A 17,280-nucleotide genomic window follows, 5' to 3' on the forward strand; every position below is an offset into this window, starting at 1 on the left:
TTCCCGATCGTAGTTGTTGGGGTCGAAGAAAGGAGAGGCGAGACGCCCAGCAGAAGAAGGCCGGACACGCAGGAAGAAAACCGGGCCGAGCTAGAAGCCCAGGGTCTAGCGCATGTAGAAAAGCCCGTCGCAATTTTTTTTAAACTCGAAGACGAAGAAGGAGAAAGGGACGACATCGTCAAGAATGGCGAAAGCGGGTGCGAGGGGCCAGTTCAATCTGGCTGCTTCGACTGTCACGGAGGACTACATCGGTGAGTACCTCTCCCTCTCCCTCCCCAGCACCCCTTCCCTCTCCGCTGCTCCAGCCCAGTCGTGGGCGTTAAATTTGCCGGAGATGGAGGCTCAAAAGCAGGAAATCCATACAGGCTATCTGCCGGAACGGGAAGAAGGTATCGCGAGGGCAGCGGTCGAGGACCTCGACGCCGACGAGCTCTGGCGCCGCTTCGTCTCTGTCCGACGACCGGTCCTGATTGATGGCTTGGCGCAGGATGACAGCTGGGCGGGCCAGCGCTGGGTGAGTTTCTCGCGCGTGGGTCAAGTCACGATAGACAGCAGAGGTTAATGTGTGGGCAATCGATACAGACGGATCTAGAGCACCTGCGGAGCGTGGCAGGTTCCACACAGGTCAAGATTGAACCCATTGACGCTGAGAGGCAGCATTTCGGGACAAATGCCAAGCGGACACAGGTCCGCCTGGACGAGTTTCTGGACATTTTGAAGGACCCGGACCAGGCAGGCAAGTGGTACATGACGACGCAGTATGTCGACGACGAAGAGGAACGGTCATCGGAGGAGATGAGCCGTAGGAGCGACGTGAATGGTGGAGACAGCGACAGCGCTGAGGAAGACGAAGAGGCAACCGGATCGGAGGATGATTACGGCGATGGTTTGCCTCACGTCGATCTCGATCTCTCATTACCGCCGCCGACGGACGCGCTTGCCAATGAGTTTCCTCTGCCAGGACCCAAGCTAATGGGCAACCTCGTCCTGCAGCAGTGCAACCTCTGGATGGGAAATGGCGCAAGCGGGAAGAGCAGCGGCCTGCACCATGACTTCCACGATAACCTCTACATGCTCGTGAGTCAAGCCGAGCCTGGACTTCTCATCAGAGCTGATAAAGTCCGTGCCTGGCAGCTGTCGGGCAGAAAGAGATTTCTTATATGGCCGCCTCTGGCCCATCGTTGGCTCGAGCCCGTGGGCAAGCTCGACCGTGTGCACACCAATGGTCTCATTGAGTACGATCTGCCGCAACAGCCACCTCTTCGACCCGACGGTCTCACAATGGGCGAGGCAGCAGCGTGGTTGCTGCGCGCGCGTGTTAGAGCGATGCATGTTGCCGACGAGAAGGCCGCTCAAGCTGCGGGCGAAGCTGGCCGAACGAGAGCGACGAGAAAGGGCAAGGGGAGGCAAACGGCTGAGCAGCAAGAAGCCCTCGAGCGATTGCGAGAGGCAGAGGCACAGGTACTCTTGCTACAGCTTCAGGAAGAAGAGGATAGTGATGACGATGACGAGGTACCCGACTGGAGTGACCTGGATTCAGATGACTTATTGGCTGGACTCAGCCAGGAGGAGGATGAAGACGACGAGGATGATGATGGAGAAGAAGAGGGAGAGGATGGAGAAGATGACGAAGAGTCGGAAGGAGAGGAGGAGGAAGGCGACGAATCCAGTCCATCTGGCCAAGCCCGTCGAGGGAAAGGAGGAAAGAGGCAGAGGTCGCCTCCCCTGAAGATCCCCAAGGGCGGTCTGCCTGGCGGTCTTCGCGGTCGGCTCGACGCGCGACCGGGAGAAGTGGAAGAGGACGATTGGGACAGCGAGGGGGAGCATGAGCACTTTGGACTCGACGAAGAAGACGACGACTTAGAAGATGGCGTAGACATGGTCGCCGCCATTGACAATCGAATAGCGATGGTCGCAAGACTCATGTCCGATTCTGACGAAGACGAAGAAATCCGCGGTCGGCCGCCAGATGCGGAAGGCGAAAGTGAAGAAGCAGACGATGACGACGACAATGACGATGACGATGACGACGAGAATGAGGACGAGGACGAGGAAGAAGACGAGGAGGAGGAGATCAACGGCTTTCCCGTTGCTGCGGCGGAGGCTGATGAGTCCGGTTCCGAATGGTCCAATGCTGAAGATGGCGAAGCGACTTTGGATGCACTGGCACGACTGCAAGCCGAAGGCGTCGATGTCGACTTGGACGAGGAGGACCCGATGAGCTTCAGCAAGATCACGCCAAAGGCTCTGCACTGGTACTTTCAGGTCCCCGACGATCCTGCTGCGAGCGTCGAGGAGCAGCAGAAAGCCAACAAGGCGTTTCAAGACGAGCATGGGAGAAAGCCAATCAAGCAACGACCGCTTTTCCCAAGGCCTGGCTGCCCGCCGCCTGTTGAGGTTCACCTGAAGCCGGGTCAGATGCTCTACCTGCCTGCCAGCTGGTACCACGAAGTAACGTCCTACTCTGAGGCACCGGCCAAGGGAAGCAGCAGCGACCCACCAGCCGTGCACATGGCGCTCAACTACTGGTTCCACCCGCCCAGTGCGTTGTCGAGGCGAGGGGAGGGCGGCTCGTCGACAGGGAAGAAGGCGTCAAGCAACACACGGGACAACACTTTGTCGTCCCTTGGCACGGCCGTGTCGCCCTATCTGGACCCCGAGGTGTGGGACGAAGTGCGAACGAGCGTCCAGGAGAAGATCGATGAGATTCGGGGCCGCAAGGGGAAGAGCAACGGAGAGGTGACAGCTTCGACGACTTCGCCGAAAGCGACGAGGGAGAAGAAGAAGAGAAAGGCGACCGAGGAGCAATCCGAGGAGGACGAGGCCCTATCAAAGAAGGTCAAGGGACCAAGGAAGTTCTCGTGATCCAATTCTTGTACAAACATCCGATAGAAGATACATCTATTCCCCCCTTCGCTTCAAGATTCTTCTGGTTGTTCAGTCTCTGTCAGGCTTCAGTTGATATGAAGACGCCATCGATGCCTCTGAACATGAATTACAGCGTTCGTTTACCCCATCATCTACACGGGCAGAGCGTACTTCCACCTCTCGACAACATTTGGGTGGGAGCGCGTGATTCCTCGCCAGGCCTGCTCCCCAAACGCGCTGTCCTCTGCGCCCCACAGGTCGCCCTTGGGAACATCGCTGATCGCCTCTTCGCTGCCCAGCGCCCGTTTCCTCTCCTCCCTGGCCTTCTTCCACGCCTCGATGATCTCGCGCGAGAGCGATTCCTGGGGCAGAGGATCGATCTGGGCATTGAGAGCGGGCGATGCAAAGTAAGCGACCGACAGACGATCTCCTAGCGCGGCACTGGCGCTGTCTGCCGTGCTCAGGACGCGGTGGGAGGCGGCGTTGATGACGCCCTGGCTGACCCGCTCGATCTGCTGGCCAAAGTTGACAATCACGGCGTCGGGCCGAGGGGGCACGTCGAGCCATTCGCCGGCGAGCGATTGGACCTGAAGACCGCCGTGCTGCGATGTGCAGAGGAGCGTGATCCACTTTTTCACGCACGCATATTAGCCAGTTGTACGGCCAGAAGTAAATGAAGAAAGCAAGACACGTACCATGCCATCCTTGTGGGCGCCGACTCCCTGGGTACTCTCCTTCAATCTGGGGATGCCATCGACAGTTTCTCGGGCTGCCATCGGGTAGCGGATCGTCTTCATTCGCGCATACGGCCGCCGGCCCATCTCCTGCTCCTTGCCGCCCTGGCCCTCGAGGAAGCGGAGCAGGCTGCCATCGACTTTGTTGAGCAGAGCCAGCTCGATGGCCGTCGTCAGATCCACAGAGAGGCGCCGGCATGCCTCAAAGTACTCGAGCACCACCGCGCGATGGCCCTCAAGGGCAGAGTCGGGCATGAACTGATTGGGCCCCAAAAGATTCAGGAACGGGTGCTTCTCGCACAGCTCCGCGGGCACGGGCTCCACCTCGGGCCCATAGTCGATCTGTGTCCCCAAGAGAAAACGAAGGTTGCTTTAGGGATGGGGTGGGAGAAGGGTGTCTTGCGCCACAAGCTGGCTCACCTGGTCTCGGTGGTCGACGTTGCCCCTCGTGCGCTCATCGCCGAACTTGGTGAAGCCGCGAAAGTGGCGGCTGTTGTCGATCCTGATGCTCTGACGCACCTCGAGCGGCAGCTCAAAGAAGCGTCTGTTGATGTCAAAGACGCGATCTCGGAGCGAGGCGCCCGAGTCCTTCTTGGTCAAGGGGGTGTTGATGAGGTAAAAGACTGCCGTTTGCGTCAATTTGAAAATCTGGTGACAACCCCCGTTTCACAGCAGCAAGCCACTCACAGCCCAGTCCGGAGCAAGCCTCGCGGAGCTGCTTGACAAACTCGTCCTTTGTCTGGGGATCCGACGAGGCCCACTCGGAGTAGTCCAGCGTGAGGGCAGGCGCAATGTTGTCTCTGGCCATGGCTCGTGGATCACAGTGATCGTGAAGGAGAAGAGAAGAGTCGGAGGCTCGGCGTGAAAGACGGAGGGAATATGGTGCAATCGGTTCCCCTTTTTGGACTAAAGCCGCCGGGCACCGAGTCTGAGATGCATGCACGCTTAAGTCGAAGCCCGTGCGAGAAAAAGAGAAGCCAGCCCCACCAAGATCCGTCTCAGCCGGCAGTCACATGAGTGCTCGAAGCATTCAGCAACCACATAGCCTTGTGTCCACGGCCCAACGCCATGTCTCCGCCACCGCACGTCGAGCCCGAGCTCGTCTATCGGACGCCCTCGGATCGGTTTGACTCGCTGCCAGGCTTTCCTTACCGTGCAACTTTCTCGACGTGGGGCAACCTCAGATACGCTTACCTCGATGTCGAAGGACCCCTCCTCGATGTCAAATCGGGCTCGCCTGTTGACGAGTCGCACTTTGAGGCACATCACAAGGTGCGGACTGAAACAGTCCTCTGCCTCCATGGCGAGCCAACATGGTCATACCTCTACCGAAAAATGATTCCCGGCTTCCTGAACCAGGCCAGCCCCAGACCGCACGCAAGTGAAGACAATAGGTACATCCGAAGGAGGGTCCTGGTGCCCGATCTGATCGGCTTTGGACAGAGCGACAAGCCTGTCGAGGACGACTTCTACACCTTCGACATGCACCGAGATTGGCTTCTCCACTTTGTCACCCAGCACATTGTTGAGGACGACCGGACCAGGCAGGGGGGACGAGTCACGCTCGTCGTTCAGGGCAAGTATCTGTGATGCTCAGTAGAGACGAGGCTTTGCAACTGGCTGACATAGATTGTAGACTGGGGAGGCATACTGGGGCTTCTGCTCCCAAGCCTCTTCCCAAGCCTCTTCACTCATCTCATCGTCATGAATACCGGTCTCGGACTGGGCAAGATGCCCTCGAAAGGGTGGATCAACTTCCGAGACTTTATCAAACGCTCTCCTGACGTCGATGTGGGTGCGCTGCTGGCCCGCGGAACACCCCTCTCGGACCGCGAAGTCGCAGCATACAGTGCCCCATTCCAGGGCGAGCGAACAAAGGCTGGCGTGCGTCGATTCCCAGTGAGTCACATTGCTGTACTTTCATCCAAAAGTTTCATGGTCATCCTAAAGTCCTCTCCAGCAACTTGTGCCTGTGCACCCAAGTATGCGCGGGGTACCCGACAGCTACGCTGCCCTGGCGTACTTCAACGCCCTGCCTCCCGCCGCATTCACCTCAAACACTCTCGCCAAGCCTTCAGCCCCGCAGGGTCAGGGCAGAGATTCTGGCCAGAGCCTGGGCTCGCCACTCAGCGTCTTCTTCGTCGTTGGGAAAGCAGATCCAGTCCTGGGCGAGCCTGTCATGCAAGCTCTTGCCAAGCGGCTCTTTGGAGCGTCAACCGGCTACTATTGGCATGTCATTCCCGAAGGCGGCCACTTTGTCCAAGAGGTGTGTACTTTTTCATTCTTCTCTAAGTACGCAAACTGACTCATAGAGACACACAGTGGAGCGAGCATGTTCCCGGTCTCGCCGACAGGGCTTGGTCCAGCGCGCCCACCGCTGGAGCCAGCATCGTCTACGACGGTCACAAAGCCGTGTGGGTGGCTCCCTCGCCGTCCTCCAAGTCGAAGTTGTAAGCGTGGACACGTGCCAGATCAATTCCAATATCGTCTTCCCCTTGTTTCACTTTGGAAATTGAGTGTAATTGTTGTATCGCTATATCTCCACATATTGTTCGGACAGGCCTCGTTTTTCAAGCGAGCGAGAGGGCGACCGACGTCACGATCCCGCCGTCACTTAGCCTGGAGCCATCGCCATTCGGACACACGACCCGGCCTCGACTTTAAATTTCCTCATTCATCCGCTCCGCCTACAACGACAAGCGCGAGGTCTCTACTCGCTCTCTCTTTCTACGTCCTTCTCCCTCTCGTGTACCCAACGAGCCACACGCTTCTGAGATCCAAGCTTGTGGAGCGCACGCGACTTGCAACGCCTCCTTGTCCTTCTGCCTCTCTTACTCTTGCTTGCAAAAAGGTGCGCACTCCTTCTCTCTCCTCTTTTCTCTCATTTCGCTCACGAAACGCTGCGCACTGTCCCCCTTCCTCACCTCGCCTCATCTTCCCTTGACTTCCTTTCTCATTGCTCCAATCTGGCACGTATCGCGCTCCGGACGACCGCCCTGCAGAGAGCCATAGCCAAGGAAAGATGGGCCTCCTGGACCACGTCAACAGCGCCGTGAGCGGTGCCAAGGGTGCCGCTGTGAAGCCAGGCAAAGATGACCGCCCTCCTGAGGGAGCGTCGGCCGATGACACCGAGGAGCTCGACGAGGAGAGTGGAAACATCCTCATGAGCCTGATTGGCCAGCTGAGGATTGGAATGGACCTCAGCAAAGTCACTTTGCCTACGTTTGTTCTCGAGCCACGGAGCATGCTCGAGCGAATCACGGTGAGCCATGCCCTCTCGCTGAGCCTCCCTCGGTAGTGATAAGCTGACTTCGCGCAATCCCGCAGGACTTCATGAGCCACCCTGACCTCATCTTTGGGTGAGAACTTTGCCCTTGGCCCTGCCCCTGCCTCGTCGCATCCACGCTTTGCTCACTCCCCATGCTTTGACAGTGCTGGTGGCATCGACGATCCGGAAAAGCGCTTCCTCCAAGTCACTCGGTACTACCTCTCCGGCTGGCACATCAAGCCAAAGGGAGTCAAGAAGCCGTGAGTGAAAGACCCTCAGCGGTATGCCAGGCCTGCCATTGACATTCGGCTCCTAAGATACAACCCCGTCCTTGGAGAACACTTTCGATGCTCCTACCGGTACCCGAACGACACTGACGGCTTTTACATTGCTGAGCAAGGTAAGGCCATTGCTTCTCAGTCGCTGCTCTCCTTACTGACAAGCCCTACGCTCCAGTCTCGCACCACCCACCCATCTCTGCCTACTTCTACATGTCGCCGGCCAACAATCTGCTGATCTACGGCGAGCTGAAGCCCAAGTCCAAGTTCCTCGGCAACTCTGCGGCCAATGTTATGGGAGGCGAGAACCGTGTCGTGCTGCTCGACCGGCCAGAGGATGGCGAGTACGAGATCGGAATGCCTACGAAGTGCGTTGTTCAGCGAATTTTATCCTTGCGATTGTATTGGTGCTGACTTCTGGCATGTGTATTTGCAGCTATGCACGCGGTATTCTGTTTGGAAAGATGGTGCTCGAGCTGGGCGACCACAGCAAGATTCGCAACGAAGCAAACGACTTGACGGCAGACGTGGAGTTCAAGACTAAGGTGAGTCTCGACAACGTTCCGCTAAGGAAGGGTTGAAAGCCTAAAAGGGATGATTTTCTCAGGGCTACTTCACCGGGACGTACAATGCCATTGCGGGCAAGGTGTCAAGAGGCAGCAAGCACGTTGGCGACATCAGCGGCAAGTGGAGCGAGAGCATGGACTACAAGAACACAAAGACTGGCGAGACCGAGGAGCTGTTCAATGTCAAGACGGCAAAGATTGTCGAGAAGAAGGTTCGGCCCGAGGAAGAGCAGGAGGAGTTTGAGTCGAAGAGGTGAGTCCAGTGAACAATTGGTGGTGGGCTTGGCCTGACATTAAAATCTCTTTCACTTCACTTCAGACTCTGGACAAAGGTGACGGATGGCATCAAGGAGAAGAACTTGGACAAAGCCACGGAGAACAAGACGGCCATCGAAGATGCCCAACGGCAGCGTGTCCGCGAGCGCGAGGAGAAGAATGAGACATGGACGCCGCGATTTTTCGTGCAGCGGGGCGAGAAGTTCTACCCCAAGGTGGAAGCATTGCCGGAAGAGATGCAGTCCGAGGTTGTGCAAAAGTACTTTGCAAACCACGCAACGGCGTCAGGGAGCAGCGGTGCCAATGGAAGCGAGTAGGGCCACGGTCTCCTCTTTTTCTTTGTGTTGGTCCTCCCACATACTAGACTTGCCATACACTCTCGCAAAGACGTGTGCACGCCGAATCCTGCCCTCTTCTAACTTCTTCATCGATACGCCTTACCTTCCCTCTTTTGTTGCACCCACACATCTGTTGTGTCTTCCAGTCTCGCTCTTGATGGAAATTGGATACGATCTACATTAAGAGATTGGCTTTAATTACAGATGTCTACGTGTGTTTAGGGGGCCGTCGCTTTCATCGTACAAGTAAAAAGGAAGGAGAGAGCTGAGCACATGATCACTTCTCTCCCTCGGCCGCATCAGATCCCGAGTCAGAAGCCACTTCGTCAAAGTCATGACCTGCAATGATCTGATTCTCCTTGTCCTCGTCCATATCCTCTTCTTCGTCTCCATCTTCGCCTTCGTCTTCGTTTTCATTTTCGTCCTCGTCTCCCTCTTCTTCTTCTTCTTCTTCTTCTTCCTCCTCCTCCTCCTCCCCCTCCTCTTCGTCGTCGTCCCCCTTTGCCAACATGTCTGTGATACGCTTCCACTGTTGCTCGAGCGACGCCCTCAGCTCCGGCTTGTTGGCACTGCTGAACTTCGCCAATGCCCCACTGAAGACCTTTGTCGCCTCGGCGACATCCTTCTTAATCACGGCGAAGTAAACGAGCTTCTGCTTGACGTCATCAACGTGGTGCTCGTCTAGGGTTGCCGAATCTGCGTTTCGCGTCAGGCTCTCCACACGTTCAAAAAGGACCTCAACGACCTTGTTGAGAGTGCCCTTGGTGATCCTGTCAGCGTCTTGTCCTGCTCCGACCGCGTCACTGGGAACCACCGGACGTCTGAGCTCATTCAAGGTGACATTGATAGCCCACCGGTAGAATTTGACTGTCGCGTTCGCCTTTTCCACGATGTGCTTGAGAGCCTTCAAAGCTCGTCCGCCGTTGGCGGCTCTCTCGCGCCCGCTTATGTCCTCTTCGTCGCCCGTCGACATGTAGAGGCCGCCGTTGAAAGGGTAAAGCAAGTCGACAGGTTTGTGAACGACAAGGCACCAGAAGAAATACAGAAGAACCGAGTGGTGGTGCATTGGCATCTTCATCGTCGTCTTCATGGCTTTCGCCAGATCTTTCCGCGCTTCTGGTGAGTAGGATCTGTAGTAGCCGCCTGACGAACCTACAGGATCCTTCGTATGATAGTAGCACCACTTTTCCCAGAGTAGGTTGTTGAAAAATTCGTCACCGGTCCTATCGCCTTCCAGATAGCCCGCCCAAGCGTTCTCGAGATCGATCTCTTCTGGCGCCTTCCTCACTATCACCCAAGTGCCTACTTCGCCTTCGGGGACAGCACTGACGGCCTCCGCCACGAGCATGTTGGCTTGTATCCTGCTCAAAAGGATGTCCAGGAGCGCGTCATTATAGTTGCCCAGCGTGTCAACCGTTTCGAACGTTTCGATGGCGGTAGCCGCTCGCTTGTAGAGTGCGGTAAGGCCTTTGATAGCCTTCTCTTTTCTCTTTCGATCAAAAAAGGCGTCGCTCTCCCTGTATTCCTCTTGAAGTCTTAAAAACTCGTTGCTCAAGTAGGCGGCCATGACATCGGCGTCCGCCTTCTTTGCCTTTTCCGCAGCCTTGAAGCATTTGTTGAAAGCCGCTAGAAGATAATTTTCGAGCTCTTCGAGCTTTTTGCCCCGTATGGTGCGGTGAAGCTTGGCGATCAATAGGAGCTGAGCAGCATAGTGCGCAGATTGAGGCACCTTCTCGCTGTTGTTGAGGGTAGAAAGAGCATCAATGGCATCACTGATGCGTTGGGGCGCAACTCTACCATCGCTTCCTGGAGCTCGCAGGGAGGGTATACTCAAGCCGCGAGCGACGTTACTCAACACATAGGCCATCACCCGTTCTCTATTGAGGGCTTCGCCGTCCTCTCGATCTCTGTCATACCGTTTCCAGTCAGCAATTGCTTCAGTGGACTCGGCAAAGCAGTTCTTGGTCGGTCCGCTCGAGGGATCACAGAGCCTGCTTCGCTTCTTGAATATTTTCGACTCGAGATCTTCGTCGATGCTCATGTCGCCCTCGACCACAAAACGACCAGCGATAAAAGCCATGACGGCCGCGTCCGAGGGATAACGAGCTTGCAGCGTGTCGCACGCTCGCTCCAGCAAGCTCGAAGCGACCTTCTGACCTTTGTAAAACGGAAAGCTACGAATGAGCTTGATGAAAGCCAGGATGAAGCCAAAGTGCGTCTGCGGGGGCAAAGATGCTGACGAGTTGATGTCCGTGGCGCTCTTGAGGATCATTGCGACGATGCCTCCACCGAAGACGGACAACGAGTCTTTCGGAGCTTCAGTCACTTGAGCGTGTTCGCCTTCCTGAGGTCCCGACTCAACTCCTTCGTCGCTCTCGGGGACGCCCTTCGCGACGTCCTCATCCTCTTCGGCAGCGGGTTTACTTGTGGACACGGCCTCTTCAAGTCTCTGCGCCTCTCGCAAAGCATCGTTGTCGTCGTCCTTGTTACCGAGGACGAAACGTCTCCTGCGTACACGCTCAAGGAACACAAGCTCCATGCGGACGTATTCGACCCAGAGGTGGACAAGTTCCTTTTCCTTGTCCGAGAGCTTCAGAGTAGCTCGCTCGCCTTCGAGATTATCCTCTTCACTTTCGTCGGATACCGCCTTTGCTTTCCCTTTTCCTTTTCCTTTAAGCCTCTTTGCTGGCGGTGGTGCGATAGGCGGCTCAGCTCGAACAGGACGATGAGGGATGGCGTTTGCCCTCAGAGCGCGTTGGAGCAACGCGCGAGCTCCAGCAACATTGTGATTCACGTTGAGCTCGTAATTGGCCGCGCTCAACCAGAGCTCGATCTTTGTAGGATGGAGCGCAATGGCTCTAGCGGTGATGCGGCCAACAACGACCCGCATGCCCTTTTCCGAGGCCCACTTGATGTAACGCTGCCAAAGATCGACATCGTATCGACACTTCTTCACGCCGCGCTCGAAGATGGAGACGATGTGTGCAGAGCTGTCACGTCGAAGCTGTGCCGATTCTTTTGGAGAGAGATCGACTTTGGCGATACGCAAGTGCAGGAGCTGATCGAGCTTGCTCTCGTACTCAAAGTATCTTACGAAGTCGTCTGGCCGGACGTGCCTGCGAACGAGCGTCTGCTCGAACTGCGAGCGACGGTGCGTGATCTGTCGAATCTCTTGATCCTTGGAGAAGATGCCTCGCTCGTCGCACAGCTGCAGCGAAGGCAGTGTCCTCTCGAGCTCATACTGCACTCGTGCTGCTGAGCCCATTGTAGTGGGCGTTGCTGTCCTTGTTGTAGGAGGGCGTCACAGACAAGAAGAACTGATGGCGCTTGTTCATGACAACTTTTTTTTTTTCCTTTGTTCCACTTCGAGAAAACTTAAAATCCACTGAGACACACGTGGAGCCACGTGCATGATCTAGGCCATCTCTGGATCCAATGCGGACTTCGCCGTCGCCGTCTGGACCTGCCGTCGCCCACCGTCGTCGTCGTCGTAGTCGTCTCCACAATGCCGAACCCACACTACGACTTCCTGATCAAGCTCCTCCTTATTGGAGACTCCGGTAAGTGGCTTGAGGCTCAGCATCGCTGATGCTCGTACTGACTCTATCTCCACAGGTGTTGGCAAGTCATGCTTGCTCCTCCGTTTCTGCGACGACGCTTGGACTCCGTCGTTCATCACAACGATTGGCATCGACTTTAAGATTCGGACCATTGAGCTCGACGGAAAGCGTATCAAGCTGCAAATTGTCAGTTAGCCCTGCGTGCACCCTTGGCGACTACAGCTGCTGACCTCTGCACCAACCAACCTCCACAGTGGGATACGGCCGGACAAGAGCGCTTCCGAACAATCACAACGGCGTACTACCGTGGAGCGATGGGCATTCTTCTCGTCTACGATGTCACTGATGAGCGGTCCTTCCAAAGTACGTTGCGGTCTATAAGTCCTGAGCAATTAGCTGAACTTCAGCTGACATTCTGCACTATAGACATTCGCACTTGGCACTCCAACATTGAGCAGCACGCCTCTGAGGGCGTATCAAAGATTCTCGTGGGAAACAAGTCGGACTGGGAGGAGAAGCGAGTGGTGACGCAGGAGCAGGGTCAGGCGCTGGCAGACGAGCTTGGCATCCGATACGTCGAAACGTCGGCAAAGGCAAACACCCAGGTCGAGGATGCCTTCTTTACCCTTGCGCGTGACGTGAAGGCGAGACTCATCGACACGGCTCAGAGCACCAGCGGTGCGCCTGGCCAGACAGGCGATGCGGCGGGCGGCTTCGGTGGATCGGGTGGCATCAACGTCGGCGCTCAGGGTAACAAGACGCAGGGGTCGTGCTGCTCTTAGAGGGTCTCATCTTCTTCTCACGGCAACATGATGGACTTGGAATCGGCTGTGGCACGCTGTGAACTGGCGGCAGTTTCACAATTTAATCTCATTTCTCTGACTAGTGTTGCTTCATCATTGCTGCACCTCGGACAGAGCAATGAGGTTGTAGTTGACCTCTGTGGGGTCCAATGCCATCTGTGTCGAGGTAAGAAGAGGTAAGCGGAAGCCACCCCTGTGGAACGCACAGAGAGACACCTACGTAACTATCTCTGATCCATGAAGTCGCCAACTTGAGAAGGTCCTTCTGCTCTTCGACCTTGACCTTCCGGTTGACAGGGCCTTTTCTCCGTCCATCGAGCTCCACGAGGTCTCCAGTCTTTGGGTGCCTGACAAAGGCAACAAAGTGGAGATCGACCTTGTCGTCTGCGCTTGGTGCGGCCGTTTGGCCCGAAGCAGCGGCCTGCGTGTGCGCTTGGGCCAAGCTCTTGGACGTCTGTAGCAAGGCAGCACGATCTACGGGAGCCAATGGGCGTGCGTCTGCAAAAAGGGTGGCCAGCGGAGAATCTTTGGGAAGTGTCTCCGAGGCTGACGTGTTTGCGAGGGCGTGAAGCAGCCCAATGGTACCGCAAGCATTGCCGATCTGTTTTCGTCTCTAGGAGTTAGCATCATCCTCTTGTATGTGGGCTCGAGCAAGATACAAACCGTTTGCTTGAACCAGAGGAGCTCGCCATCTCCCTCGGGCTTGTCAGACTCGATCACCCCTTCGTCGTCCTTGTGTCTCTTGGCTTCGTAGGCCTCTGTGACAGGGAAGAGAAGCAGGACGGCATGGACCGGTTGTGGCACCATGGCCAGGAGCTCATCGTCAAGGCCAAAGACGTCACAGAATTCGTATTTTGTTGTGTCCAGGCCCAGCGACGATGACCAGCTCGAGAAGAGCTCCGGGTTCGACTCGAGCGGGACCCATCGTAGTGCCGAAGTCATCGTCTGTCGGTAAGCTGAGTCGAAAAAATACCTGAGCTGGTGTCGTCGTTGCAGTCATGCGACAATGTTCTCCACCTTCAGGGTACATGATTCACGTGTTCAAAATCGCCCGTCCGTGCAGCGACGGACGAGGGACGGCAAAGGCGCGTTTTTAAGTATTTTGGTGTTGGTCTCTCTCTGCTCACTCTCTCGTCTCCACTCCAGCACCGCCTTTTTCCGCGCGAGCAAGGAAATCTTAGGCCGTCAGAAGACGATGGGCCACTACAAAAGAGCGTCCAAGCAGCTCGTCGGTCTGCCCGACCTGGATCGAGGCTGGGAGGAGACACAGGCAAAGACGTTTTGCAAATGGTGAGACGATCATGGCAGCTGTCTTCGTCTTCGCGGGTCCGCTGACGAACAACGACGAGCGCAGGCTCAATACGAAGCTAGAGTCCCGGTCCATCCCACCAATGGTGTCGCTGGCGACGGATCTCTCAGATGGTGTCAGGTTGATAGAGCTCATGGAGATTATGGGCGACACCAGTCTGGGGAGGTTCTACAAGCAGCCGAAGATGCGAGTCCAGATGGCCGAGAATGTCAACAAGGCCCTTGAATTTATCAAAAGCAGAGGCGTCGTCTTGACCAACGTTGGAGCTGAAGGTGAGTTAATTCCGAGAGGGGGCCCAAGTACAGAGCTGATCACCTCTTCCGCAGACATCGTGGACGGCAACTTGAAACTCATCCTGGGCATGATCTGGACTCTCATCCTGCGATTCACCATTGCCGACATCAGGTAAGAAGGAACGGCCTTGTCAAGTGTTAATGTCTTCTTCTGACATCTTTTGTTCCTTACAGTGAGGAAGGTGTCAACGCAAAGGAGGGTCTGCTGCTCTGGTGCCAGCGCAAGACGGCGCCATACAAGGAGGTCGATGTCGTCGACTTTTCGCACTCGTGGAAGTCTGGCCTGGCTCTCTGTGCCCTTATTCACCGGCATCGACCGGACCTGCTCAATTACGATGCTCTCGACAAGACCGATCGACACCGCTGCACGAAGCTGGCCTTTGATGTAGCTCAGCAGCACCTTGACATTCCCCAGCTTCTCGACGTCGAAGACTTGTGCGACACCAAGAAGCCTGATGAGCGGTCCGTCATGACGTACGTCGCCCAGTACTTCCACGCCTTCAGCTCCATGGAGCAGGCAGAGGCCGTCAGCCGTCGAGTGGCTGCCTTTGCAGATGTTATGCACGGCGCCTGGTTGATGCAGCAAGATTACGAACGCCGTGCAATGGCGGTGAGTCTCACTCCGGTGCAGGTGCTGAGCAACGTAAGCTCATGTCTCATATTAACTTGCAACAGCTTCTCAAGTCGATGGCCGAGGCTCAAGCCGCATGGGCGTCGGCGACGTTTGCCGGGACTTATGCCGACGCCAAGCGGCAACTGACGGACTTCAATGCATACAAGGGCGCCACGAAGCGGGTCTGGGTCAGAGAGCGGACGGACCTCGGTGCGCTGCTTGGCAACATCCAAACCAAGCTCAAGACCTACCACCTCCGCGAATGGCTCCCTGCCTTGGGCCTGCAGCAGCACAACATCGATGATGCCTGGCTGAAGCTCGCTTCGGCCGAAGCAACGCGCAGTAGAAGCATCAATGCAGAGATACGAAACGCAAAGGAGACGTTGCGAAGGAGATTTGCTGGCCTGGCCAATGGCTTTGAGGCACGGTTGCGAGAGATTGGCGCAGCGACAGCCACACTTGCCGGCGACCTCGAGGGTCAGAGAGCTCGCGTCAAGGCGCTGCAGGGAGACCTGGTGCCTCTTGGAGAAGAGTTACGGCAGCTGGAGGCTGTCGAGAACCAATGCAAGGAAGCCAACGTGGAGGAGAATGACCACACCGTCTTCACGCTTGATGATCTCGTTTTCGAGCTGGAGCTGGTGACGACGAGCGTGGCCAAGAAGCTGGCCTTCATCGAAAACCAAATCGTCTCACGGCAACACACGAACCTGACGCCGGCCCAGCTCGAAGAATTCGAGAGCACATTCCGCTACTTTGATAAGGACGCCTCCAACACACTCACCCTGGCTGAATTCAATGCCGCATTAGCTAGTCTGGGCATCGTCTACGTCGACGAGGACGTCGAGCAGATCTTCCTGCAGCTCTGCGAACAATTTGGATCCGTCTCCTACGACGCCTTCCTGACCTTTTTGCGCGAGATTTCAGAGGACTCGACAAGCCCCGACCAGCTCCTCGAAGCATTCCAGGGCTTGGCGGCCGACAAGGTGAGCTCAAGCGATGTTCAGTTCGGTGAGATTGAATGCTGACTGGAATGCCTGCCTACAGCCCTACCTCACCGAGCTGGATCTTCGCAATGCTCTGCTGCCTCAGGAGTCAATTGACTATCTCACACAGGCTATGCCCCAGACCCAAATCGACGGTCTTGAAGAGGACGCCTTTGATTACGACTCCTACCTGACCAATGTGAGTACGAAATCCGGTCTTGTATCAGAATCATGCAGAGATTAACGGCGTTCCTCAGCTCTTTGCCGAGAACAGCATGATGGGGTAATGCGTGTGCTCTTCCTCTCTCCCTTCTCTTTTCTCTTTCTCTCCTCTCCACTCCTCTTCTCTGCTATTCAGTCAGGGACTTCTTTTCTCTCCTCGGTCCCTTGGCAAAACTGTGTTATAGTCCACTCCCTCTGTCATAACATTAATGACGACATTCAACCTAAAGCGGCCTGCCGTGGCCCTCTGCCCCTGCCCTCTTCCTTGCATTGAGGATGAGGTCGACGACGTCCTCGACGCCATCGCCATTCTTGACACTGGTGAAGACTGTTGGTCCCGTGTCGCGCATCATGTTTGCGTCCCGCTTCATGACGTCGAGGGAGGCGCCGACGTAGGGGGCCAGGTCGATCTTGTTGATGACGAGAACATCGCTCTGCGAGATGCCAGGTCCGCCCTTTCTGGGCACCTTGTCTCCTCCCGCGACGTCAATGACGTAGACGTGCAAGTCGGCCAGCTCGGATGAGTAGCTGGCAGCCAGGTTGTCGCCACCGCTTTCCACAAAGAGGAGCTCGCAGCCGTACTTGGCCTGCAGGCTCTCCAGGCCGGCCAGGTTGGCAGAGATGTCTTCGCGGATCGCCGCGTGCGGACAGCCGCCCGTCTCGATGGCGCGCACACGGTCCGTCGGCTCCAGCGCCGAGTTGCGAATCAGGAACTCCTGGTCTTCGCGCGTGAAGATGTCGTTGGTGATGACGCCGAGGTTGTACCGCTCGCGCAGGCGCCGGCACAGCGCCAGCAGCAGCGCCGTCTTGCCGGAGCCTACCGGTCCGCCGATGCCCACGGTGAACGCCCGCTCGTCCCAGTCTCGCTGGTCAAAGTTGGCGACGTCGCGGTCGGAGAACTTGCCCGGGTGCTCCATGATCTCGTGCGTGTGGCCGTGCTCCTGGGCGGGGTTGCTGTGGTCGTGCGAGTGCGTGTGCTGGTCGTGCGAGTGTGTATGCTCGTCGACGCTGGTAGAGCCCAGCACACCACTTGTAGGCGCTCCAGGCGCTTTCTTGAAGTCGCACACTTGCTGCTGCTGCTGCTGCTGCGAGGAAGCCATAGCGAGAGGTCGTCTTTTGTCAAGAGAAGGATTGCAGTGACTCTTTGCCTTTTTCCCTTTGCGACTTCT

General features: G+C 56.5%; 9 protein-coding genes across 9 annotated transcripts; 5 read left to right on the forward strand and 4 right to left on the reverse strand.

Moving 5' to 3' along the window:
* Nucleotides 1-184: 184 nt before the first annotated feature.
* FA10DRAFT_282807 (Clavaminate synthase-like protein) lies at nt 185-2,865 on the forward strand (the record flags this gene model as incomplete). The annotated part of the gene is made up of 4 exons (XM_025523796.1): nt 185-251; nt 366-514; nt 583-1,077; nt 1,135-2,865. The coding sequence occupies 4 exons, from the start codon at nt 185-187 to the stop codon at nt 2,863-2,865; spliced, it is 2,442 nt and encodes an 813-aa protein (XP_025380341.1).
* On the reverse strand, nt 2,852-4,410 carry FA10DRAFT_247255 (Clavaminate synthase-like protein; the record flags this gene model as incomplete). Its single annotated transcript, XM_025519445.1, has 4 exons — nt 2,852-3,497; nt 3,564-3,944; nt 4,023-4,225; nt 4,290-4,410. The coding sequence occupies 4 exons, from the start codon at nt 4,408-4,410 to the stop codon at nt 3,021-3,023; spliced, it is 1,182 nt and encodes a 393-aa protein (XP_025380342.1). The 3' UTR covers nt 2,852-3,020.
* A 178-nt stretch (nt 4,411-4,588) lies between these two features.
* On the forward strand, nt 4,589-6,100 carry FA10DRAFT_263842 (alpha/beta-hydrolase). The gene is made up of 4 exons (XM_025520396.1): nt 4,589-5,178; nt 5,239-5,501; nt 5,563-5,868; nt 5,925-6,100. Exons 1-4 carry the CDS (start codon nt 4,671-4,673, stop codon nt 6,054-6,056), a joined length of 1,209 nt encoding a protein of 402 aa, XP_025380343.1. The 5' UTR covers nt 4,589-4,670; the 3' UTR covers nt 6,057-6,100.
* Nucleotides 6,101-6,624: 524 nt separating this feature from the next.
* On the forward strand, nt 6,625-8,307 carry FA10DRAFT_224598 (Oxysterol-binding protein; the record flags this gene model as incomplete). Its single annotated transcript, XM_025518614.1, has 8 exons — nt 6,625-6,864; nt 6,930-6,961; nt 7,035-7,130; nt 7,188-7,270; nt 7,327-7,516; nt 7,585-7,693; nt 7,756-7,967; nt 8,034-8,307. 8 exons carry the CDS (start codon nt 6,625-6,627, stop codon nt 8,305-8,307), a joined length of 1,236 nt encoding a protein of 411 aa, XP_025380344.1.
* Nucleotides 8,308-8,605: 298 nt separating this feature from the next.
* FA10DRAFT_298571 (hypothetical protein) lies at nt 8,606-11,593 on the reverse strand (the record flags this gene model as incomplete). The annotated part of the gene is made up of 1 exon (XM_025524614.1): nt 8,606-11,593. One exon carries the CDS (start codon nt 11,591-11,593, stop codon nt 8,606-8,608), a length of 2,988 nt encoding a protein of 995 aa, XP_025380345.1.
* Nucleotides 11,594-11,815: 222 nt separating this feature from the next.
* FA10DRAFT_277051 (putative SEC4-like Rab/GTPase) lies at nt 11,816-13,019 on the forward strand. Its single transcript, XM_025523351.1, has 4 exons — nt 11,816-11,888; nt 11,944-12,074; nt 12,143-12,251; nt 12,315-13,019. Exons 1-4 carry the CDS (start codon nt 11,834-11,836, stop codon nt 12,668-12,670), a joined length of 651 nt encoding a protein of 216 aa, XP_025380346.1. The 5' UTR covers nt 11,816-11,833; the 3' UTR covers nt 12,671-13,019.
* FA10DRAFT_263845 (putative ubiquitin thiolesterase L3) lies at nt 12,743-13,661 on the reverse strand. Its single transcript, XM_025520397.1, has 3 exons — nt 13,355-13,661; nt 12,912-13,292; nt 12,743-12,847 (listed from the first exon to the last, which is right to left on the reverse strand). Exons 1-3 carry the CDS (start codon nt 13,631-13,633, stop codon nt 12,785-12,787), a joined length of 723 nt encoding a protein of 240 aa, XP_025380347.1. The 5' UTR covers nt 13,634-13,661; the 3' UTR covers nt 12,743-12,784.
* Nucleotides 13,662-13,806: 145 nt separating this feature from the next.
* Nucleotides 13,807-16,340, forward strand: FA10DRAFT_263846 (hypothetical protein). The gene is made up of 7 exons (XM_025520398.1): nt 13,807-13,981; nt 14,046-14,272; nt 14,327-14,405; nt 14,468-14,903; nt 14,969-15,889; nt 15,951-16,088; nt 16,147-16,340. Exons 1-7 carry the CDS (start codon nt 13,887-13,889, stop codon nt 16,174-16,176), a joined length of 1,926 nt encoding a protein of 641 aa, XP_025380348.1. The 5' UTR covers nt 13,807-13,886; the 3' UTR covers nt 16,177-16,340.
* FA10DRAFT_263847 (urease accessory protein UreG) lies at nt 16,147-17,220 on the reverse strand. The gene has a single exon (XM_025520399.1). It carries the CDS (start codon nt 17,209-17,211, stop codon nt 16,336-16,338), a length of 876 nt encoding a protein of 291 aa, XP_025380349.1. The 5' UTR covers nt 17,212-17,220; the 3' UTR covers nt 16,147-16,335.
* Nucleotides 17,221-17,280: the final 60 nt, after the last annotated feature.

This window comes from Acaromyces ingoldii (assembly GCF_003144295.1).
Source record: "Acaromyces ingoldii strain MCA 4198 unplaced genomic scaffold FA10scaffold_1, whole genome shotgun sequence".
Classification (NCBI taxonomy): Eukaryota; Fungi; Basidiomycota; class Exobasidiomycetes; order Exobasidiales; family Cryptobasidiaceae; genus Acaromyces; species Acaromyces ingoldii.

What these genes read in the sequence shown, in the direction of transcription:
- FA10DRAFT_263842 (XM_025520396.1), top strand. Translation starts at nt 4,671, where the DNA reads ATGTCTCCGCCACCGCACGTCGAGCCCGAGCTCGTCTATCGGACGCCC. An exon ending in CTGGCGTGCGTCGATTCCCA is followed by an intron (nt 5,502 to 5,562) that starts GTGAGTCACATT and finishes AGTCCTCTCCAG; the next exon opens with CAACTTGTGCCTGTGCACCC. An exon ending in GCGGCCACTTTGTCCAAGAG is followed by an intron (nt 5,869 to 5,924) that starts GTGTGTACTTTT and finishes AGAGACACACAG; the next exon opens with TGGAGCGAGCATGTTCCCGG.
- FA10DRAFT_277051 (XM_025523351.1), top strand. Translation starts at nt 11,834, where the DNA reads ATGCCGAACCCACACTACGACTTCCTGATCAAGCTCCTCCTTATTGGA. An exon ending in AGCGTATCAAGCTGCAAATT is followed by an intron (nt 12,075 to 12,142) that starts GTCAGTTAGCCC and finishes CAACCTCCACAG; the next exon opens with TGGGATACGGCCGGACAAGA. An exon ending in TGATGAGCGGTCCTTCCAAA is followed by an intron (nt 12,252 to 12,314) that starts GTACGTTGCGGT and finishes TCTGCACTATAG; the next exon opens with ACATTCGCACTTGGCACTCC.
- FA10DRAFT_263845 (XM_025520397.1), bottom strand. Translation starts at nt 13,633, where the DNA reads ATGACTTCGGCACTACGATGGGTCCCGCTCGAGTCGAACCCGGAGCTC. An exon ending in TCCTCTGGTTCAAGCAAACG is followed by an intron (nt 13,293 to 13,354) that starts GTTTGTATCTTG and finishes AGACGAAAACAG; the next exon opens with ATCGGCAATGCTTGCGGTAC. An exon ending in CATGGATCAGAGATAGTTAC is followed by an intron (nt 12,848 to 12,911) that starts GTAGGTGTCTCT and finishes ACCTCGACACAG; the next exon opens with ATGGCATTGGACCCCACAGA.
- FA10DRAFT_263846 (XM_025520398.1), top strand. Translation starts at nt 13,887, where the DNA reads ATGGGCCACTACAAAAGAGCGTCCAAGCAGCTCGTCGGTCTGCCCGAC. An exon ending in GACCAACGTTGGAGCTGAAG is followed by an intron (nt 14,273 to 14,326) that starts GTGAGTTAATTC and finishes CCTCTTCCGCAG; the next exon opens with ACATCGTGGACGGCAACTTG. An exon ending in ACGAACGCCGTGCAATGGCG is followed by an intron (nt 14,904 to 14,968) that starts GTGAGTCTCACT and finishes AACTTGCAACAG; the next exon opens with CTTCTCAAGTCGATGGCCGA.
- FA10DRAFT_263847 (XM_025520399.1), bottom strand. Translation starts at nt 17,211, where the DNA reads ATGGCTTCCTCGCAGCAGCAGCAGCAGCAGCAAGTGTGCGACTTCAAG.